Raw genomic sequence first — 19,707 nt, 5'->3', positions numbered from 1 at the left:
AAGCCCCTGCGAGAGGGGACACGTGCCTCTGAGCCACACGGCACGGCTGTGAGGTATGCAGATGGATGTGCTTGATGGAGAGAGAGGAGTGGGGCGTTGCTGCTACCAGCGAGGTGCCGGCACATCGGTGCTGCTCAGGCTCTGCCCGGCGGTGGCCGATCCCCTGCGAGGCTGGGCTGCCCTGCTGCTTGGTGGCAGAGCTGGGCTCGCTTTTGCAGGTGGAGGGTTGCCGTCGGCATTTACAGCTGTTTGTGCCTGCTTTTAGTTTGTGACTGCCTTTCAAGGGAGAAAACTATTTAAAAACTGAAAGCCTAAAGCTCTTCTCAAGTTTGGCTTGGTGGCACATGGAGAAGAGGGAGTTGCTCTCCCTGTTTGCTGATTAATTGCTAATTGGGCTCTCCGGAAGGGCAGGGGAGAGGGGAAATGGTGCTTGGCTGGGAGCTGGCAGGGAGCGAGCGCTGGGGACCCGGGGCTTAAATCCCCTGGCTTGAGCTTGGCGTAGTCTCATGGGCCTCACTAAACTGCTTTCATCCCAGTGGCATAAAAGAGGATTAACCACTGTTTAGCTACTTTCACGCCGTGCTTTGCTCAGTCCTTGTTTCTTTTCACCAGGTGGTCAGGCATTTTCTTTCCCTGTTGAAAAAGGAGGATTTTTCATGTTCTCCTTTTCCACAGGGAACGTTTCTTGGCTGCTTGCTGAGCTGTGTCTGCTCCCACTGCTGCACCCTTCCCGGTGCCATCCTGACCAGGGAGAGCGGGACCTGGGACCCTGCCCCAGCACCCCTTTCTCTGCTGCCCCTCTGGCCATGCATCCCCACTAGGGCTAGGGGAGAGTGGAAGGAGAACTTTGGGAAACAGGGAACCACAGTGTGTGGTTGGACAGCAGAGGTGAGATGCAAAGGGATTTCTCAGCCTTTTTATCCCTCTGAGAAATGGGCCTGAAGCAAAGCTCTGTGAAATGGCGGAGACTATGAGGGGTTTGAAGTCTCAGGCAAAGTTTTCATCTCCAGCCCCCTTCCCTTGAGGTTGGAGCAAGGATGAGGCACAAGCCTCCCACACAGAGAGGAAAGCATTTCCAGTATGGCTTCTCTGGGGCAGGTCAGCGTGACAGGGCTGTGCAGGCCTCCAGCATCCCTCCTGCACTATGGAGTACGGCCTGCCCTGGCTGGTGCTCTATCAAATCCCTTGTAACACCTCAAGATTAATTTTAAAAGCTGCCAGAGTTTTTGTCCCGTACACCTTTGGAAATGCCAGTCCAGGCAAGTGTTTCTCTGGTACTTCAATAAAGGCGTGGGACCTTTATTTAATTTCCAGCTCCGGGTCAGTCATGGCCAGCCTACAACCATTTGCTGTTGTGCCAGCATTACCATCTGGCTGAAATAGCTCTGCACCGCTGGCTGGATTTTTCTCCCCCCCACTGAATTGTGTGTTGGCCTTGGTGATAACCACCCTCAGCTCTTGCTTTGCTGCCCTAAATAGGTCAGGCTCTTCACAAAAAAACGTATCTGCAAAACCTGAGCTATGCAAACAGGGGCAGCTGGCCACTTTTTCTTTCTTTAGGGATATTTCCATTTAACAAAGAAATAGTAGTCCCTAACATATTTAGCGCTCAATGTCTGATACTAAGGTACAGTGGGGGGAAAAAAAAAGAGCAAAAAATGTTCTTTTGTTTTTGTTAGCTCTTGCTTTCGCTTCCCATGGCAGGGTCAGGCCCTCCCTGGGCAGGCTGGCCCTGCTGATTGGGAAATACCGGGGAAGCCTGTCTGGTGGTGTGGCTGCCGGTGCCGCACCCCCACCCCAGCGCTCCCCAAACCGGCCGGTTGCAAGGGCCCACTGCCGCCACCGTCCCTCTGCATGTGCGGAGGGGAAGGGGCCATGGTGGAGGGGACATGTGTGGCAGCACTTCCCACTTCAGTGGGGCAAACCTCTGCCAGGCATCAAGGTTCCCCTGTGGGCAGGGTGGAGGGGGCTGGAGGGACGTCAGCCAGCGCTGAGGGGCTGTTCAGGTGTGCTGCTGGACCACCATCCGCGCTGCAGCTCCCCACCGCAGGCTGCCCTCCCTGCTGCCCCCCGGGCCAGAGCGGTTGTGCAGGGTGGCTCTGCTGTGAGTCTCTCCTCGGCTTTTCCTCCCTGTAGTCCCTGCCCAAAGGCTGTCCTGCCTGCTGCCCTTTCCTGCCCATGCAGGCAAGCAGCAGCCCTCTGTCCACTGAAATGAGATGGGGGGTGGCAGTGGGTCTGGTGTCAGGGTCATCCCACCCTGCCTGTCCCCCCTACACGTGGGGCAAGGGGAGCGGGGCAGATCACAGTCCCTGGCCCAAACGTGTCTCTGCAAATCGCTCCTTTGCCCCGCCATAATTTTGCATCATTTCACAGCCCATGTGGTCGGGACCCTCCAGTTAGACTCCCAAACTGTGAAACCCACTGGCAAACCTGCCAGCACACCTGAGGAAGGGGAAAGGGCAGATCCTAGGCTGGAAATAAGGGAAACCCAGGTTGGGGAACACGACTTGCTGCCTCAGAGACCTCGTCTGGGATCCCCGGGCTGCAGTTTAGTTAAATACAAACTTTTATATGAGAATAATGTCTCTTGGAAATAGGCACCACTTCTATGACAATATGATTGCATGCAAGTTGGTAGTTGAAGGTGATGGTGTTGATATAACCCCTGCCCTTTGCTCTCACTGATTTCTTTCTACTGGTAGAGGGAGGGCATGTGGGCAGATGCTTGTCATTCCCCCATGGCTGCCAGGTATCAGCATCCTGCCCTTCAGCTGCTGTTTGCCCACAGGGAGCTGCCGAGATGCTCTCCCTGTCTATTTCATTGATCGCTTTTTTTGCAGGGAGGGGAGGGCTGTGACTGTACCCCACTGGGATGAGTGTGGGGTGGGACTTCTGGCTGGTCCCCAAAGCCCCCCTTCCCTCTCCCTGCCCCTGCACGCTAGCTAAGCTTCTTAATGAAATCTCTTGGGTTTGGAGTTTACTTGTGCACTGGGATTGTTATTCCCCCATACACCTCCACCAACCCGACCCGGAGCCAGTTAGCATCTCACCGGCACAGAAAAGGACTATGCATAGAAAATGTGGTCGGTGGCTGGCTGGTTTGCCACCTCCGACCCTGCATGCCTCTCTGAGCCTGCCGCAGCCCGGCTGCTGCTCTCTGCTCAGGGCAACCCCTTTCCATGCCAGTTCCCCATGTCCCTGCTTTTACAGCAGGGCTTGAGCAGCTTTGGTGGTGAGCTAGTGCAACAGGGAGTGCGGACTGTCTTGCAGGGCTATCTCCTGTGCTCTGTGGGATGAAAGCCATTACTGCATTTAACGTTAGCCTGGGGTAATCAAAAGCCTGATGCATTTTGTCCCTCCTTGCCTGGTTTCATGACAGGGCTTGACCAGGAGAGCAGCTGCTGGTGTGAGGTACATACTTTCCTGAACTATTTGCTTTTCTTTTGTGTGTCTGCTGTTTCTTGGTGAGCAAACGATTGAGCAAACCTCACAGACTGGGTGAAGGTGTCATTCTCTATGTGCCTCTGTGTCATGCCATCATGGGCTTGTCAGCCACAGACATTCAGATAAATCAATGTGAAAGGAGTCACCAACTTGATTAAAAGTCACAATGGTTTTACAGCAGGGTGTTCTCCTGTATTTGTATATACCTATCAAGAACTGGTTTCACTCTCTTCTGCCCAAAAAATGAGGCCTAGAAACTTTCTTTTCCTCTCCATCTTCTCTAAATGTTGAGTTCCTCATGCAATCACATCATTCTGGGAGAAGAAACATGAGGACAATCGCTTTTTCCTGGCAGCTCTGTCTGTGGCCTTCCCACCCCTGCAGTCCCCATCGCTCCCAGGCTGTTTTCCCCCCAGGAGGGACCTGCCCGCTGCCAGTTTGGAGATAGCCTGACCCCAGACACCCCATGGGTCTTATTTCTCCTATCTGCTGCTTGAATCTGCCAGGTGCCTTCTTCATCCCCTACCTCATCTTCCTCTTCACCTGCGGGATCCCCGTCTTCTTCCTGGAGACAGCACTGGGGCAGTACACCAGCCAGGGAGGGGTGACAGCCTGGCGCAGGATCTGCCCCCTCTTTGAAGGTGAGTGGGGTGAGCCTGGGAGGGCATGGCAAGGCAAGGGGACTCCGGGGCCCCGGGGCAACGAGCAGTGATGCCTCTCCCCACAGCCTGGGTCATTATGTACCTCCACGCATCTGTCGCCCACCCCTGGGGATGCCAGCCTGGGAGGGCCACTGGCTGCCCCCTTGCCAAAACCACGCTGGAAAAATTGATCGCTTTTCTCACCAAACAGTTCCCATCATTATGTTACGTCCCAGCTTTCTTCTTCATGAGCCACAGTTCTGGCCAGGAGCTTTGCACCCAACCAAGGTTGTCCTCCAAGAGCTGAACGATGAAAATACTTCTGGTGATTATAAGGAACCAAAAACATACTAATATCTTTTTAAGTCAATGCTACGTAATTTTCCTGAGTTTGCAGATGGCTTAAAACCTTAGTGGTGAGAGGTGTCAGCTGTCTTAATAAATTGTTAGTTGTCAGATCCACTTCTGGCGTGATTTCAGCACAATTATCTAGTCTTAAGCCACTTTCTGTGGTTTCTCTGGAAGTCTCAGTTGCCTCCTCCCCATGTACCAAAACCTTTAGATGCTCCTCTGGCACATCCTGGAGAAGGTGTGTGGTGTTAATACATAAGCTTCCCAAACAAAAGTGAAAAGGAATGAGTGAACAAAATAAAAAGTGAATTTTGGTAGAAGAGATGTTGTTCAGCAGGTGGAGCACCATCATATGTTTCTGTCCCTTTGGCTGGCTTTCCAGCCATAATTTGCCCATCCACTGCCCAGACTCCCTCCCATTGCCACCCTTTCACCAGAGAAGGCTGCGGTGGAGTGGTAGGAAGAGAGGGGTCCCTGAGGCCCCTGCTTGGACCCCTGCTGATGCAGCACAGTGGGCTTCAGGAAGGGAATGATGGCTCTGGCAGCCGCCATGCTGGCATTCATCTGGCAGTGTGGACAAAATGCAGAGCAGCAGATGAAAACGTTGGGTGAGCACCTCCCAAGGGGAGTCCTGTTCCCATCCACCAGCGTGTGGGTCACTGGCCTTTGGGGCTCGCTTTCTGCAGGAATTGGCTACGCCTCACAGGTCATCGTCGTACTGCTGAACTTCTACTACATCATTGTCCTGGCCTGGGCCTTGTTTTATCTCTTCAGTTCGTTCACCATTGACCTCCCCTGGGGCAGCTGCAACCACGAGTGGAACACAGGTGGGTGTGGAGCCCCCTTGCCAATCCTCCACTGGATCCTGGCTGAGGGAAACCTGCTGCTGCCCAGGGCCAAACCTCAGGAGAGTGGCTTGTTCCTGCATGAGTGGGACCACTGGTCATAGTGGGGGGGGAGTGCTGGGTCACTGCAGTGCTGCTGGCACTTTTGGGGAGGAGGCTTGGTTGATCTGGGTCTTTGCTAGAGAGGACCAGTGCTGGCACTGCCCAACCATTTGCAGCACCCGGCCACTGCCATGCAGCAGTGGCCTCCCTGGTGGCTCCTGTTCTGCGCTCCAGCCACTGTAGGCACCTTCCTTGTGGCATCTTCCAGTCATCCTGTGCCATAGACACAGTGCTGGTCGGGACTGCTCACCGTGCCTACTGGAAGGAAAAAATAAATGCCATAGTCTTAATTGTCCTAGTTTTCTTGCCAGCCTTACCCTGGAGGAGACTCCTTTTGTGCACCTTTGGGACTACATAAAATTTGTCTTGGAGTCAATGCCAATGAGTGTTGATACTGTGGATAGAAAGGGAGGGATTTTTCACATCCTCCGGTACTCCAGCCACTGCTACTTACACTCCCTCTCTCCCTGGGACTCTCCTGCAGGGAACTGCATGGAGCTCCAGAAGGCAAACTCAACGCTCAATGTGACCAATGAAAACGCCACCTCCCCTGTCATCGAGTTCTGGGAGTAAGTAATGGATATGCCTGTACCCCCCTTTCCTCCAGAACATACCTTCCCTGGGCAAGGAACAAACACTGCAGTGGCACGTCCTATTAACCCACCCTTGCCAGAAGAGGACACAAGAGAGGAAGCTGGGCAGGTTAGAGTGAAGGCTCTCAGGGGCAGCACCATCAGTCAAGGGTAACATCACTGGGCTCATGGTATTTGTCTGGAGCTGTGCTGGCATGCCTCAGAGGCACCTGATTTTGTCCTTCTCTGATGCCATATTCCTGTCCCTCTGGACCTTTTGGGCTTGTCGGTCTCACTGACCTCAGTGATGGCTAGCTGACTGTGCAAGACCTTACCTCACCGATGCTTTGCCTCCTCTGGTCCTTGATATTTCTCTTAGTGTCCTTTTCTCCCTTATTCCTCCTCTGCCGTTGCACTCTCCCTTTCTCCATTTGTGCTGCTCCTCTCCCTCTCTCCTCCCTTGTTCTTCATTGCCAGCTGTGAACTTTCTTATACAGTTGTTTCCTCCTGCAACGTAAATGAATTGCTGCATGTTCTCCTTCGTGAAGCTTTGGTTCAGACTTGTCCAGGGTGCAAACCTCAATAAAATTAGTGATACTTCCTCAGGGTATAGTGGCCGTTTTCCTATGGTTTGGATTACAGTTTATACATCTGCTAGATTATCCATTGCTCTTGTTCTGTTTGGAGCAATCTGCCCAATGCAGTCCTTGACCAGCCTGGTGGCTTCAACCATGCTCAGGACACAGGTGCCAAGACTATAGGTGTGAGGTCTGTGGTGATCCACAAAGCAGCAGCTCTGTGATGGCTTCTTGTCTGCATCTTTTGCAAGCTGTAGCGTGTTCAGGTGCTGAAAAGGATGCCTTAAAGCCCTGTGGTGTACTGTATGAGTTCATGCTGGTGATGCAGTAGGTGATCTTTCCTTTGAATCCATGCTACTGTGTCATACCAGTATGTTCCCAGGAGGCTTTGGCATGGTAGAAAGTGTCTTTTGTATGCAGGCTAGTCTTCATCTTAAAAATAGAAAAAAAGGCGATGTTTTTACTTCAGTATGACTAATAGGCAAGCTATCCTGAGGAGAGAAGCTCACCAAAATCAAAATAAGTGCTGGGGTCAGCTTACTTCACAGTGAAATTTGCTCCCTCATTTTCATTGTTTTCTCCCCTTGTGTTAGTTACCCTGAGATACAGAATAGCTTTATTTCTGGCTTGGGATCTCTGATGATCCTCAGCATCTCCTGGGAGAACAGGCACAGTTCAGCACTGAGCCCTGGCTAATAGACTGTGCAAGTAACCCCTCTGCTGCCACCGTTACTTTCCCTTGTGCATTTAGATGGATGGAGGGCTCTGCCCTTGGCAGCGCTGTCAGCACGCAGAGCACACGGTACCTCCGGGGCATCCCTGGCTCAGCACAGGGATGCTGGTCTTAAACTTTAAAGTTTTTAAACTTTCTTTGTCTCCTGTGTGCTCCCTAAGCCTACACTCTCCCTTTGTCTGCTGCTTATGTGTGATTGGATGGTGCCTTACACTGCTTCTCCTGAGGCTGGCTGCTGGAAAAGTTGATGTTCCCATCACTGATGTGACCATCTCTGTGTTACTGTGGAATCAGCACACAAGACTGGAAATTTCCACTGTCCATTGCTTCTGATGGAGCATCTGTTGCTGCCCTGCCTGGTCGGGGGGAGGTAGGAGGCCACTGTTTCCCTGAGCAGCACTGCCCTGCCAGTGGACTGATGGCATGCTTCTGAGGCCTCTTCTGGCTGCGGTACAGTGCCCAGTTACGCTCTGCTGGTGCCCTTTCCCCACTGGTTACAGAGTCCATGTCCTTAGAAGCAGGGAAGGAATAACATGACGAAATGTATCTGGTGGAGAGGAGTGATTTTTCTGACCCTCTCAGTCCGCTGCAAGGCTGTGGGGTAGGAAGGGAGACAGTGTGTCTTAGACTGCGGTTCTCCAGGAATGCGGCCTTTATTTTAGGATAATTACTGTCTTTGCAGCAGAGCGGGCATTGTTGCTGGGCTCCAGGGTAGTGAATGTCCCTCTCTGCCTGTCTCAGGCTTGGGGTTTTGGGGCTGCACCACGGTGTTTCACACCCAGATCCATCTGTGTGATGTAGGAGATGGAGGAGGGTGAGTCCTTACTTCTGTAAGTGATGAGGAAGATTTAACATACACATGACATGGAAAGCTGCTACATGGCCAGCATGAGACCAGGAGACCATCTAGTCCAGGATCCCATCTCCACACTGGCTGAAGAGGATGGCCAAGGCAGCCTCTTCTGACTGTACAATGGAGATTATTGTGGTTCTGGCTGGGTCCTTGTCATGTCATGGGATGCTCTGCTGCTCTGGGTCCTGAAGTGAAATATGTAGCTGCTCCTAAAAACAGGAGAGTGTTATGGAGAGAGGGTTAGAGACCCTTGCTTTTTGAGTGGTCCTGATCAATTCTGTGTGGTAAGTGCAATGTATCATTCACTTTGAGGTTTGAAGCATGTCAGCAATGTAGGTGACCTTTGTAATGTGCATGAAAGAAGGCCTGGGTGGAGCTTGCATGCGTAATGTGCTGCATGTTCTTGCAGAGAGAGATGGACGAGACAGATGAAGGGTGGGAGGAAGATAGAAGAAGAAATGTCTTGGCCCAACAGGCCAGCACTGGAGTGAGCTTAGAAGCAGGTGTTCGTGTGTGATCCACCAGGCTGGTAGTACTCTTAAGAAGGGACCACTGCTTGATTCATCTGAGGAATCCTTGCAGCTCAGACCTCTCTTCTCCCCAAAGCCATCAGGCACTCTGAAGTTTTGGTGAGAACCCATGTGGTTTTGGGAACATTGATGGCCAACATCAGCGACACTTGGATGCTCCTTTGCTTCCCCCCAATGCAGGAGGAGAGTACTAAAGATATCTGATGGCATCCAGCATTTGGGCAGCCTGCGCTGGGAACTGGCTCTGTGTCTCCTGCTGGCGTGGATCATCTGTTACTTCTGCATCTGGAAAGGGGTCAAGTCCACAGGCAAGGTGAGTGCTTGCTTCAGATCAAGCCTCTTCCCTTGATCACAACTAGAGTGCTCAACCTACTCACTGTTGGCATGTTCAGAAACATCCTAGGGATCCCCTGGGAGCCCATCTCTGACTGAGCTGGCAGGAGCTTGTGGGGCTCAACTTGCAGCAGGATTGTAAGCCAGGCCCTATGGTTTAGGTAGGAACAGATGGGAGTGCTGAGATGTCTCAGAGCGTTAACTTTCAAGATGTATATCCCCATCTGGTCCCTCTCCATCGACAGGCCCAGGAGACCCTGCAGTCTTCCTATTTATAGGGTGGTTGCATGTTCCCTTCCCTCCCACCACAGTGTGAGCAAGCAGCATGTTTTTCCCTCTGCTGGCAAGTGCAGCTGGAAAATCTTCAAATTAATTAGATAGTAATTAGAAGGTAACTCTGATGGCCTCAAAGCTCTCTCTGCTTCGTCACCGTGGGGATCTTCTTTTGTTCGTTTTGTTCATCCCAACTCTTCCTACAGTTGCTGGTATTCCCCAGCAATAAAGGTCATCTTTTTTTTTCCCCACACCGGTCACTGCAGAGGTATTTCTTTGAATGCTTCTGGAAAGGGTTGGTGTGACTCTCCAGCTCCATCTCATGCTCCCTGTTGCAGAGTGTGCCACTGTCATTTGCACTGACCCTATTACTTAGTTTCTGCTACTGTCTCCTGACCCATTCCTAGTCAGCTTTGTCTGGATCCAGCAAGAATGGATGGAAATGAAAAGGTTTAGTATGTTATCTAAATGGTGTCTTCTCTGCATGCTTTGAACAAGACGTCATGTGTGATGGGGTGTAAATTTTAGCTGCATCCATTTCCATCAAGTTGATGGCATGGATGTTAGCAGATTTTCCTGCTTCCAGAGTGGTCTGGGATTATGAAACATGACAGGGAAATCAAGCAGCTTGCAGAGATGGTGTTTTCTGGTTTCCATGGAGTAAAATTAGAAGAAAAGAGCAACTGCTTGCTGTAGTGGCCTGGTAAAAGAAAGCAGAGGCAGTATAATAACAGCAAATATGATACTAAGATACAGCAAACATAGTGTGGGAAGTGCTGAGAACAAATTCAATCTATTTTAGATACAAGTTCTAGGTTAAATGCAAGTGCTTTTTAGCAAAAAGGACTAGCGATGGTGGGATCTTATCATCTTGAAAACAGAAACCTTCTTTCAGTAAAGCAACAGCGTCCATAGGTTTACCAGCCCTCTGCGTATTTAATAATCCAGCTAAAATGATGGCTGTGGGAATACAATCCCACTGGAGACAAGATACACCTTAGTCCTGGGGATTTGCCCGTGGAGGGGCAAATGCCGTGAGCTGAAATCACCCTACTCACAACAGCAGCAGCGGTTTGCATCCTCTGATGCGGGGACTGCCCATCCCCGAGGAGCACTCGCAGATGCAGGAGGTTGTCACAGATGGAACCACTTTGCTGAGGCATGTGGATCAGATTCAAATAAAACCCTGGATGTTGTTGACCAGCATGTGACAGAATGATCGCACTGATCCCGGCAAGGTTCCTAGTGATGTAGTTATTGCTAACAATGCCCGAGAAATAAAAAGATTGGGTCTGAGCCAAGCATTGAGTAATATTTTATTGGATCCAGATGTTCCTGTTGTTAGATAGAAGTTTGGCACCCTTAATCCAGCAAAATATTCTCCAAATTCAGGTCTCTGGTCTCAGTGCAGATGTGAGTGACTGTTGAGCGAAAAGCTTAACACACTACTTCGCACAGGCTATAAAGCACATAGAACGTTATCAAAATGTAAATCCAAGTCATATGCCAGACAACTACCAGTTTGTGTTCTGAGCTCATAAAACTGATGTTATTTAGAGGTCCAGCAACCTGGCATCCTGGAAGAACAAGCACTAGGCTTCAGAGGCAAAGGGGTTGGTTTTGTGATTTTTTGTTTTTAACCTTGCTTTCATGAGCTGAGAAAGATTAGACTTGCATCCTGTCATTTCCTGAAGGAAGAATTTGGTTGTGTGTTAAATACAGGGATGATTGTTAAACTCGCAGGACCTGCGGATTTGATTAACTGTCACTGAAAAGCTCTAAATCATAGACTTGAAAATTTGAGAATAAAATGAATGATGGCATTTGCCTGTGTTGAAGGACGTTGTCCTTGGGTTCCTTCAATGTTCAGAATGCAGATTCAGAGGGACAGGGATGGATCAGCTCACACAGACATCTCAGGCAATCATGAGCCCTAGCAAGGAAGGGTTTTTCACCAACCTCTGTAGCGTTACCCAAGACTGCCGTGATATATAGAGCACGGCACATGAAATGCATAGAAAACCTGGAGCTGCAGGCAGAGATGATAATCTAGTAGTGTGGCTTTTCAAGGATGGGATCTCTCAAATCCTTCTGCAGTACAAAACTGAATCACCAAAAAGTGTGTATCTTGACTTAGAAGAAAACTCACATTGCAGCATCAGGTGCTTTGGACGTTGCTTTATTCAGATGGAGTAAATTCGAGTGGATCCAGAAAAAATCTCTTTTTGAATCACTAGTCAGATCATAAGGATTACCCAGGGGCAGAGCAAAAGCAGTCATGTTGTCCAGGGAAATCACACGCTCGTTCTGAGTAGGACCTCCTCTAATGCAGAAATTGCTATCGCTGTGGCAAAGCCTGTGACTTCCGCTCAGGGATGGTGGGCTTTTGGTGTGTTTTGAAACAACTCGTTCTGGATGGATGGGCAGGTGTGAGAAATAGATCATTTCACATCATTACATTTTGCATTTCCTCCAGAGATGAACTTTAGCTCTCTGGTGCGTAACTGCCAAAGCTGAGAAAAGAGCTGTAGGGTAGAATTCAGGTGAAGCGTGCTGATGCGAATCCTCGCTCAGCACGTCCACACAGGAAAAACCTGAAGGAGCAACATTTCTTTTTTGACCTAGCATGATACAACAGACTGAATAACTTTTTTCAAGGTAATCAATAAGTCTCGAAGGTGCAGGAGCAATGCAGAGAGATTAACGACACTACTTCAATTGCTGGGGAGGCTGCATGAGCCCTTGATATCAGTTTGTGTGGGAAACACAGACTACAACATGTTGTGGCACGCTACAGCAATTAGCAGAACAGTCCTGAAAGTACCCTGGTAAGCCTCAAATTGAATGTTATATTTACCAGACATGGAGTCCCTGAAAAGATTAGCTGATAATGGCCTGCAGCATCCCCCCAACGGACGTGCTCCTTTGCTAGAGGAAGGGATTTCAACTGTACCTGAATATGTCTGCGTTGCTCATGGGGCTAGGGGCGCAAAAAACAAGAGGAGACAGGTTAAAGATCCTGTTTGGGTCTAAGTCCTTGGTGGCGAGTCTGAGACATGCTGCCCTGCTCTGCCTAAAGTGCCTGTGTTGGGTATTTGAACAGGGGTCAGTCAGAGGCAGTGGCTGTGAGTCACTGCAGTGGGGAGCAGTGGGGCATGAGCCAGTTGCCAGTGCCAGCCCTTGTCCCTGGTGGTCCTTCGATAGCAATCACGTTTCAGGGTGTATCTCTTATCTGCACACCCCTTCACCCTTGCAACTAAATGCTGCAGAGAAGACACTTTCTGTGTGTGACTCAGACCTCTATTTGGGGTAGGGATGTGCAGACTGATGCTGAGGGCAGCTCCTTCTCTGATGCACGTGGATATTACACCGCCAGCTTCAGCAGAGCTACTCTGACTCCAAGCTGGTAACAGCCTTGCTCAGGGTCTGGATTGCGTTTAGGACTAGAAAGATTTTCTCTGGCTACAGACACGCCATGGCATGTCACAAATTTCCTGGGCGCATTTTAAAATGCATTTCTTTCTACTGCAGGCAACAGCAAGGTGCTCTGTGAGGCAGCCTGACCCGTCTCCAGCCGCTGCCCATCTCCCCCAGCCCAGGGGGTCGGTGCTGTGCTGCCGGCTGGCACTGTGTGCTCTGGCCTATGCTGCTTGCTCACGCTTGTCCCTTCATCCTCCTCCTAGGTGGTGTATTTTACGGCCACGTTCCCATACCTCATGCTGGTTGTTCTGCTGATCAGGGGAGTCTCCCTGCCCGGGGCGTCCCAGGGAATACTGTTTTACCTTTATCCAGACCTTAGTCGCCTCGGGGACCCCCAGGTAAGGTGGAGGGGGGATTGAATGGCTGAGCTGTGCTTGCATGGATGCCAGCGGCTGTCGTCTTCCCCTCCTTTTCCTTTTCTCACTCTCTTTCCTCCAATTTCTTCTTTCCGTCTGCTCTTTTTCCTCTCTGTGAGCATAAGGCAGGGCCGTGATATCAGTGCATACTCTGGTGGTCCCTCTGCCCTTTTGCCCTCACCTTCACCTGTACTGTTACTGTGTTTTCTAGTCTGAGTTGGGTCTGAATTGCCCAGGGGTATGGGCAGTGGGATTTAACCCTTCATCACGAGTGGTGCGAGCCACCCCCTTCTTTCTCAGGGAAACTCCCGTGCAGCGGAGGCAGCTGGTGCATGGGGTGCTGCTCTGCACTGTGCTGGCAGCCTGCAGGGACAAGCCCTGTTCCTGCCATGTTCGCTCCCACTTCCCTGGGAAACATGCCGGGTGCACTGATGGCGGGAGCCATAGCATACTGCAGCAGCAGTCCCCGGGACCCAGCTGCCCTCCTCGCCTCCCCATCCCCAGTGAGAAATTCCTGCCCGTCTGACAGGAGGGTCAGTGCCCGACTGCTGCTTTTAATCTCTTTGGGACAAGTTCTTCCACGTTAAATCCTGGCTCCAGCTGAGCTGCTGTACCAGCCTTTGTGTGAAGGTGCTTCCAAAGGAGATTACAGGGTGCCTGCCTGGAAAATAGGCCAGCACAACCCTTCATAACCCCATTAACTCTTTCTGGTCTAGCCCCAGTGCTGCCTTGGTTATTAATTTTGCAAACGGGGGGCATAAGTGCTGGGGGAGGAACGGCTCCAACTGATCCTGCCCTCCCTGATGGAGGAGAGAGGATCCCTGTGGGTGGGGGTAGCAGTGTGTCAGGGGCTGCTGGGTGGCATCCCGGGTCCCACACGTGCCACCGGTGCAGTGTGGCTCTGTGCAAGTCAGTTTGAGTTATGGCTTCCGATCTGGGGAGCTAAACACGAGCGTCCGGTTTCCAGCTCCAGGCAGTCTGGTTTTTATCATAGGAAGGACTCAGAGTTCCTGCTCAGCTTTCTGGAAGTTGCTCTCTGGTCAAGGCTGTGCCTGAACAGGGGTTGAAAACCCTCGTTTTACAGTGCCAGCTGCTCTCTTGCTCTCTCAGTTTGCCGGTGGGCAAGAGGTGGGTAGGACAGCTGCTCCTCGGTGTGAAGATGCACCAAGGCTTGGAAGGGGGTGAGGACAGGTCTGTGTTTGCAGCGTTTGTAGCTCCATTCGAGACCTCTGAAATGAGATAACATTTATAAATGGTGCTCATTCACTTATGAAAAGTCCTGTTCTTACTGTGGCTGTGTCACCCAGGGGACTGAATTAAACTACTTCAGGCGTGGCATGGTTTTGCTGGTACTCGCTGTGTCCTCATTAGGTCCGTCCTGGCAAACTTTTCCAATTTACAGTCTGAGTTTTAAAAGCACAGCTTCCTTCCAGCCTGGAAAATGCTAATGTGCTGGTGCAAAGGCAGAGGAACCCTTCAGAGCAAGAGGATGGCTTATCCTTGATGGGGGGAGGAAAACTTGCTCCTCCATCATTCCCCGATGAATGCTTCACTTCTGCGGGAGAAAAGCCAGAGTTGGCAGCAGCGGTTGCCTTCCTCCAGCATGCTTTAACCATCTCACCGAACAAGGTAGCAGGGTTTGTTGTTTCTCATGCATTTTCCCATCAGAGAGGGAAGGGGTTAGTGCCCCAAGCTCCACATGTGCGCAGCCATGCCCCCCCCCCCCCCCGCCCCTCCCTGTACAGGGACAGCGTGAGTCCTGCCAGCCCATTGGGGCCAAGTCAATTATAATTGATTTGCACTCAGAGGATGGCAAGCTGTAATTGTTTACCCGCAATCCTGTGCTGCCTGGAAAAATGCAAGGTTCTTTAGTGCCTGGGAAGGGATTCTGGAAATAAATAAAAAAAAATAAATTAAAAATACCCTCTCCAATCCAAGCCTTATGATAAGGCATCTCAAGGGGAGGTTTAAACAAAGGGCAAACAATATACAGGGGGACAAAATCAAAACTCCTTTAAAGTATATGAAAAACTAGGTGAAAAAAGAAGTAAATTATTTAGCAGATTCTACCAGGGGAGCAGCAGCAGCCGAGATGTGATTAAGTGTCAGAATATCAGACTGGTGTGTGGAAATCATTGCTTTTCACCTGCCAAATGACCTTGGACAGAACTGGGAAACCCTGCCTGTGAGAGCTCAGGCTAGCTGATTGATGGTGGTCTCTTCTGGCCATGAAGTCTGCAATGCCCTAAATCTTCCTGCAGCTTCATTTTCTAAATCTATGAAATGCTTATAATTAAAATGGTAAATAAAGTACATTTGATAGGTAGACCAGACTGTACAGAGAAATTGCCAAACAAATGTTTTGAATAATGAAGTCCGATTCTGCTCAAATGCAAGCAGATAACAGCAAAAGCGCCCAAGAGATCATCTGTTTTGAACTGTGTGCCCCCAGCTAAAAAATGCAAAAAAGCAATCCCATAGTTTGCTTTTTATTTGTATAATATTTAGTATTATGATGTTAGCATGCCAGCCATTACTACGCCCAAATTTTTTTCCCTTCCCTGATTGCGTTTTCTGTGCTCCAGGAGGTTCCTACTTATTTCATGGCATGGGTTGTGTTTTAACCGAAAGGGAGTCTTGGGGTTCAATGTTTCCACTTTTGATCACTCCACCCTTTGCAATTAACTTTGTGGCGATTTTATCAGTTGTTTATTTCAGTAGATAACACTGGGGATTTACGGATGTGATTAAGAAGAGGGATGCACAGCGTGATCTACTAGCGGGAAGCTGAAACGAGAGGAATTCGGAGTAGAAATAAGGTTTAAGTGTGGGAAACTTGTCAGTAGAAGAACTTTTCTCAGGCGCTGGCAGGCTCTCTGTTGCTTGATGCTTTCATACCATGATGAGACATCATCTTAATAGACAGATTTAAAGAGAGGACTGATGGGCTTGGTGCAGAAAGTGCCAGTATTGTGTTTGGGTCGTAATGGTCGTCTTTCACTCCGATACCAAGTTTCAAGTGATTTTAGCTAAAATTTCGTTAGGTTTAGTGAGTAAGAATGAAGGAGGAGTACATTTAGCAGCCTCTGAGCATTTCCATCTCTGGAAAAGCAGCAAATGTTTCTCAAAACCTCCCACTCTTGTTTTCCACCTGAAATTTCCAGAAAACCCACCACCTTGCTGTATCTGCTTGTACTTTATCCCGTCTTTATATAAAGGAAGAACCTTCTGTGATGAGCTGCTTTCCATCTGTCCCAGACATGCTGAAGGCCCTGCCGGGGGCTGTGCCCCTGGTCCTGGAGGCAGGGAAGCACCAGTGGTGCCGAGGGCCTGTAGAGGACCCGCAGCTCTGCAGATACCCCGTAAGCAGTCCCCACCACGGCACTGGGCATCCCACCCTGCACAGCGCTGTGCCGGGATGCCCTGACTTGTTCTCTGCAGATAAATTCAGAGAATTACCTTCATCCAACATCAGCTTCTCATTTTCTCTCCCTCTCTCATCTGCAACCTTCCCTACATCCCTCTTATTTTCTTTCACCCGTTTCCCTGGTGGTTACTTTCTGGGGCAGCGTTTGCCCCTGCAGAGTCCCCACAGGCTCCTGCTTTCCGACAGATGCGGCAGGAAGGGGAGGCAAGAGATGAAGATGCCCCCAACTCTTCGGGGGAGATTGCCCGCTGTGTCTCTGGACGGAGAGGGAGGCTGCCGGGGCCTGGCTCACGGTTTGCACCAGAGCAGCTCTTGCTGCTGAGGCTGCGCTGAGGATAAGCCCCTTGGGCTACCACAGGGAGGACGGGAGGTGCATGCATCTTGCAGGGCTGTGACCTGCTGGGTTAAACGTGGGACCCCAGAGCCCCCCGATCCTCTCCAAATTCAGGCCCCTCCTGCTGCTGCTCCATGGCCAGTGAGAGCTGATGCTTCCCAGCAAGAGGGGAGGGCAACTGTGGGCCTGCTAAATATTATTTGTTCCCCTTATTTATTTTTTTCCCAGCAAGCCTTGAACTTGACCCTGTGCGCTCAGTTTGTGCTGTTGCCGACCCCCCGCTTCCCCTTCTGAAGGCAAGTGTGTTTGTTTTCGTGCTGGAGGGTGACCCGCTGTGCCTGTGCATGGATGCGTGCACCAGCGGGGCTGCTGCTGGCACGCTGTGCTCTCTCCCACCACGTGCCCTCGCACCCCAGCCCCGAGCCCCATGTCCCTCCCAGCCCCGGCAGAGGGTCTGCAGAGGGTCTGCAAGCCTGGGCTGCACTGCTGTCCTTGCCTGGGGGGTGGAGGGCAGGTACTGGGCAGCAGGGAGGGAGTGCTGGCAGGTCCCGCAGCGTGCCGGAGGGGCTTGGGGCTGTCGACTTCTCCTCTGCCTTGCTGGAGCAATGCATCCACGTGGGGTGAACCACAGCTGTATTTACCTTGTGGGGCTTCCTCCTCCTCCTCCCATGCCTCTCACCAGCCCTGCCGGCATGGGACCTGGGTGGCTGGCCAGCCATGGCTGTGCAGCCCTGCAGAATCTGATCTCAGCGCTGACATAGCAGGAAGGAATAAAGCTGTCTTTCTGTCCACCCGCAAGCAGTGGGGCGAGGGGGACTGTAAAGCCTGGCTTCGCAGGCAGCGAAGAGCATCTCTAGGAGCATCCCTTGCCCCTCCACACTGCCCTGGGGCAGGCAGCTTTGTTCTTCAGGATGAACCAGAAACCTGTTTCTCTTCTTGTGGTGTTTAAAGAAACTCAGCAGTGGAATGGCTCCCTGGGTGTAAAATGTCCCTGTGGGTCGGCGGGTGCCCTGGGGTGCGGGGATTACATGAGGTCAGTGCTCGCTGGCAGGGCATCACAGACACCTTGAGTGCTGGCACAGGGAGGTTAACTGGGGAACAAAGACCCCATCCCTGATTCCTAAGGAGCCTGAGGACGTATTTTCCAAGCTGCTGGGACTTGGGGCTGGAAGCATGATGCTTGGCTGGGCACAGGGTGGGCGGAAGGACCAGGAACGCTTTATGGAAACATGAGTGGATCGTTCCCTGCCTCCTCTCTCCTGGGATAAATGAGGACAAGGGAAAGCATTGGCCTGGGCTCTGCAGCACAGTGGTGGGCTCTGTGCAGCAGGGCCCCAGGACTGCACAGCCCTGCGCCGTTGCAGTGCTGCTCGACATGAACTGGGTGTTGGGGCTGGGGCCTGTGGGCCAGTCCTGAATGAAGGGGGAAAGGCAATAATCTGGAAATGGTGCCCTGGGTATCTTGAGGTGAAAGCTTAGGAGTCAAGATCTCCCTTTTAAGGCTGGGCTGAAGCGATGTGTTTGCATGGTGCAGCGGGTGGCTGGTGCATAGTGCCAGTGCCATGGGCTGAGCTGTGATGCCGGCTGCGAAAGAAATGCTGGTGAAACTGCAGCTGAAGCCTGGGGTCGTTTTTGCTCTCTGCTCTGCATTACGCCGAGCGTGACTCTCCACGCAGCATGTACCCATTCTGTGTTGTATCATCTCTGCTTGCTGATGGGGACCATTCAGTGCTTCTCAGCATGGCACCTGTATTTGATGTATGGCATGCACTGGGGTTCAATAACATTTTGCTTGAAAATAGTCTTTACTGTTATTTGTAAGTGCTTTGAGATCTTCTGAGGGAAGGATCTGTTTCAGTACAGGGGGCTATTAAATTCCAGTACATATAATAAAGTGAATATTGCTGAGAAAATTAAGGGGCAAAGGAATATGTCCTCTTATAGGCCATAACCATCTTGGATAACTGCAGCTCAGGTGTGAAGGCTTTGGCTAAAAACAGAGAGTAGGAGGTTATTACAAACTAGAGTAAACAACATGTTCAAGGAAATTGAATTATGAATTAAATAAACTGGATGGCTTAGAAAATTGTGGACAACAATCAAATCAAAATACCCAGGCTGCCAATGTGCCATCAGAATCTGAACAGGATAAACTTTACCAGCCTCTTTAGGAGCAGTGGCTAGAGAACAGCAGTATGCTTTTATCTGCAGAGGGAAGAGAGCCCTGCCTGACCCCAGTGAGCCCCTTTAGTCAGAGTAGAAATATTAAAATACTGAGAGGCTGTTGATCAGCAGCACAGGAGGGAAAGGGGGGGAGTGTCTTGGAAGGGCTGAAAAAAAAATTACTCTGAGCCACTGCAGGGAGAGAAATGAGCACAGGCAGCAGCTTGGGGAGGGAATATTTGGGCTGCTGTCTTCTGAAGCAAGTGGTCTGTGTAGCCCCCATGAGCCCATGGGGCTGGGTGGGCTGTGGTGCTTCTCGTGAGGGGCTTGAGGAGGAGGCTGGACCACATAGAGGCTGAGGCCCTTTCTGACCCCAGTGATCCTGCAGTCCTGGGACTTGCTGCCGCTGCTCGGCTCCATCACTCGTCGGTCAGGAGCACCCACAGCATCAGTCTCATTGCAGTCCATCCCCATTTGGGAACTGCCAGGGGGCTGGGAAGGATGCAAAGGTGGCTTGGTCTTTGGCCCAAGAGCTGCAGTAACCTTTTAAAATGGGAAATAAAGTGCATGCAGCCTGAGCTAGTGCTCACAAGCATGCTGACTAAGTAGGATCATAAATTCTGCAGGCCAAGTTTAGCTTTATTTGCACTGTTTCAGCCACAGGTGCTGCCTTGCTTCAAATGGGAGCATAT

At 51.0% G+C, this 19,707-nt stretch overlaps 1 protein-coding gene across 2 annotated transcripts in view; it reads left to right on the top strand.

The window, feature by feature from the left end:
* Positions 1-19,707, top strand: part of LOC129203222 (sodium- and chloride-dependent GABA transporter 2) — a 32,907-nt gene that overhangs the window by 2,681 nt on the left and 10,519 nt on the right. For both annotated transcript variants that reach the window (XM_054817396.1, XM_054817386.1), the window contains exons 3-7: positions 3,951-4,085; positions 5,123-5,263; positions 5,868-5,952; positions 8,830-8,962; positions 12,939-13,073. In XM_054817396.1, coding sequence (XP_054673371.1) covers positions 3,951-4,085; positions 5,123-5,263; positions 5,868-5,952; positions 8,830-8,962; positions 12,939-13,073 — 629 coding nt within the window. The remainder of the gene's footprint in view (positions 1-3,950; positions 4,086-5,122; positions 5,264-5,867; positions 5,953-8,829; positions 8,963-12,938; positions 13,074-19,707) is intronic.

This window comes from Grus americana, chromosome 1 (assembly GCF_028858705.1).
Source record: "Grus americana isolate bGruAme1 chromosome 1, bGruAme1.mat, whole genome shotgun sequence".
Lineage (NCBI taxonomy): Eukaryota > Metazoa > Chordata > Aves > Gruiformes > Gruidae > Grus > Grus americana.
This window is presented reverse-complemented; position numbering and strand designations above follow the sequence as displayed.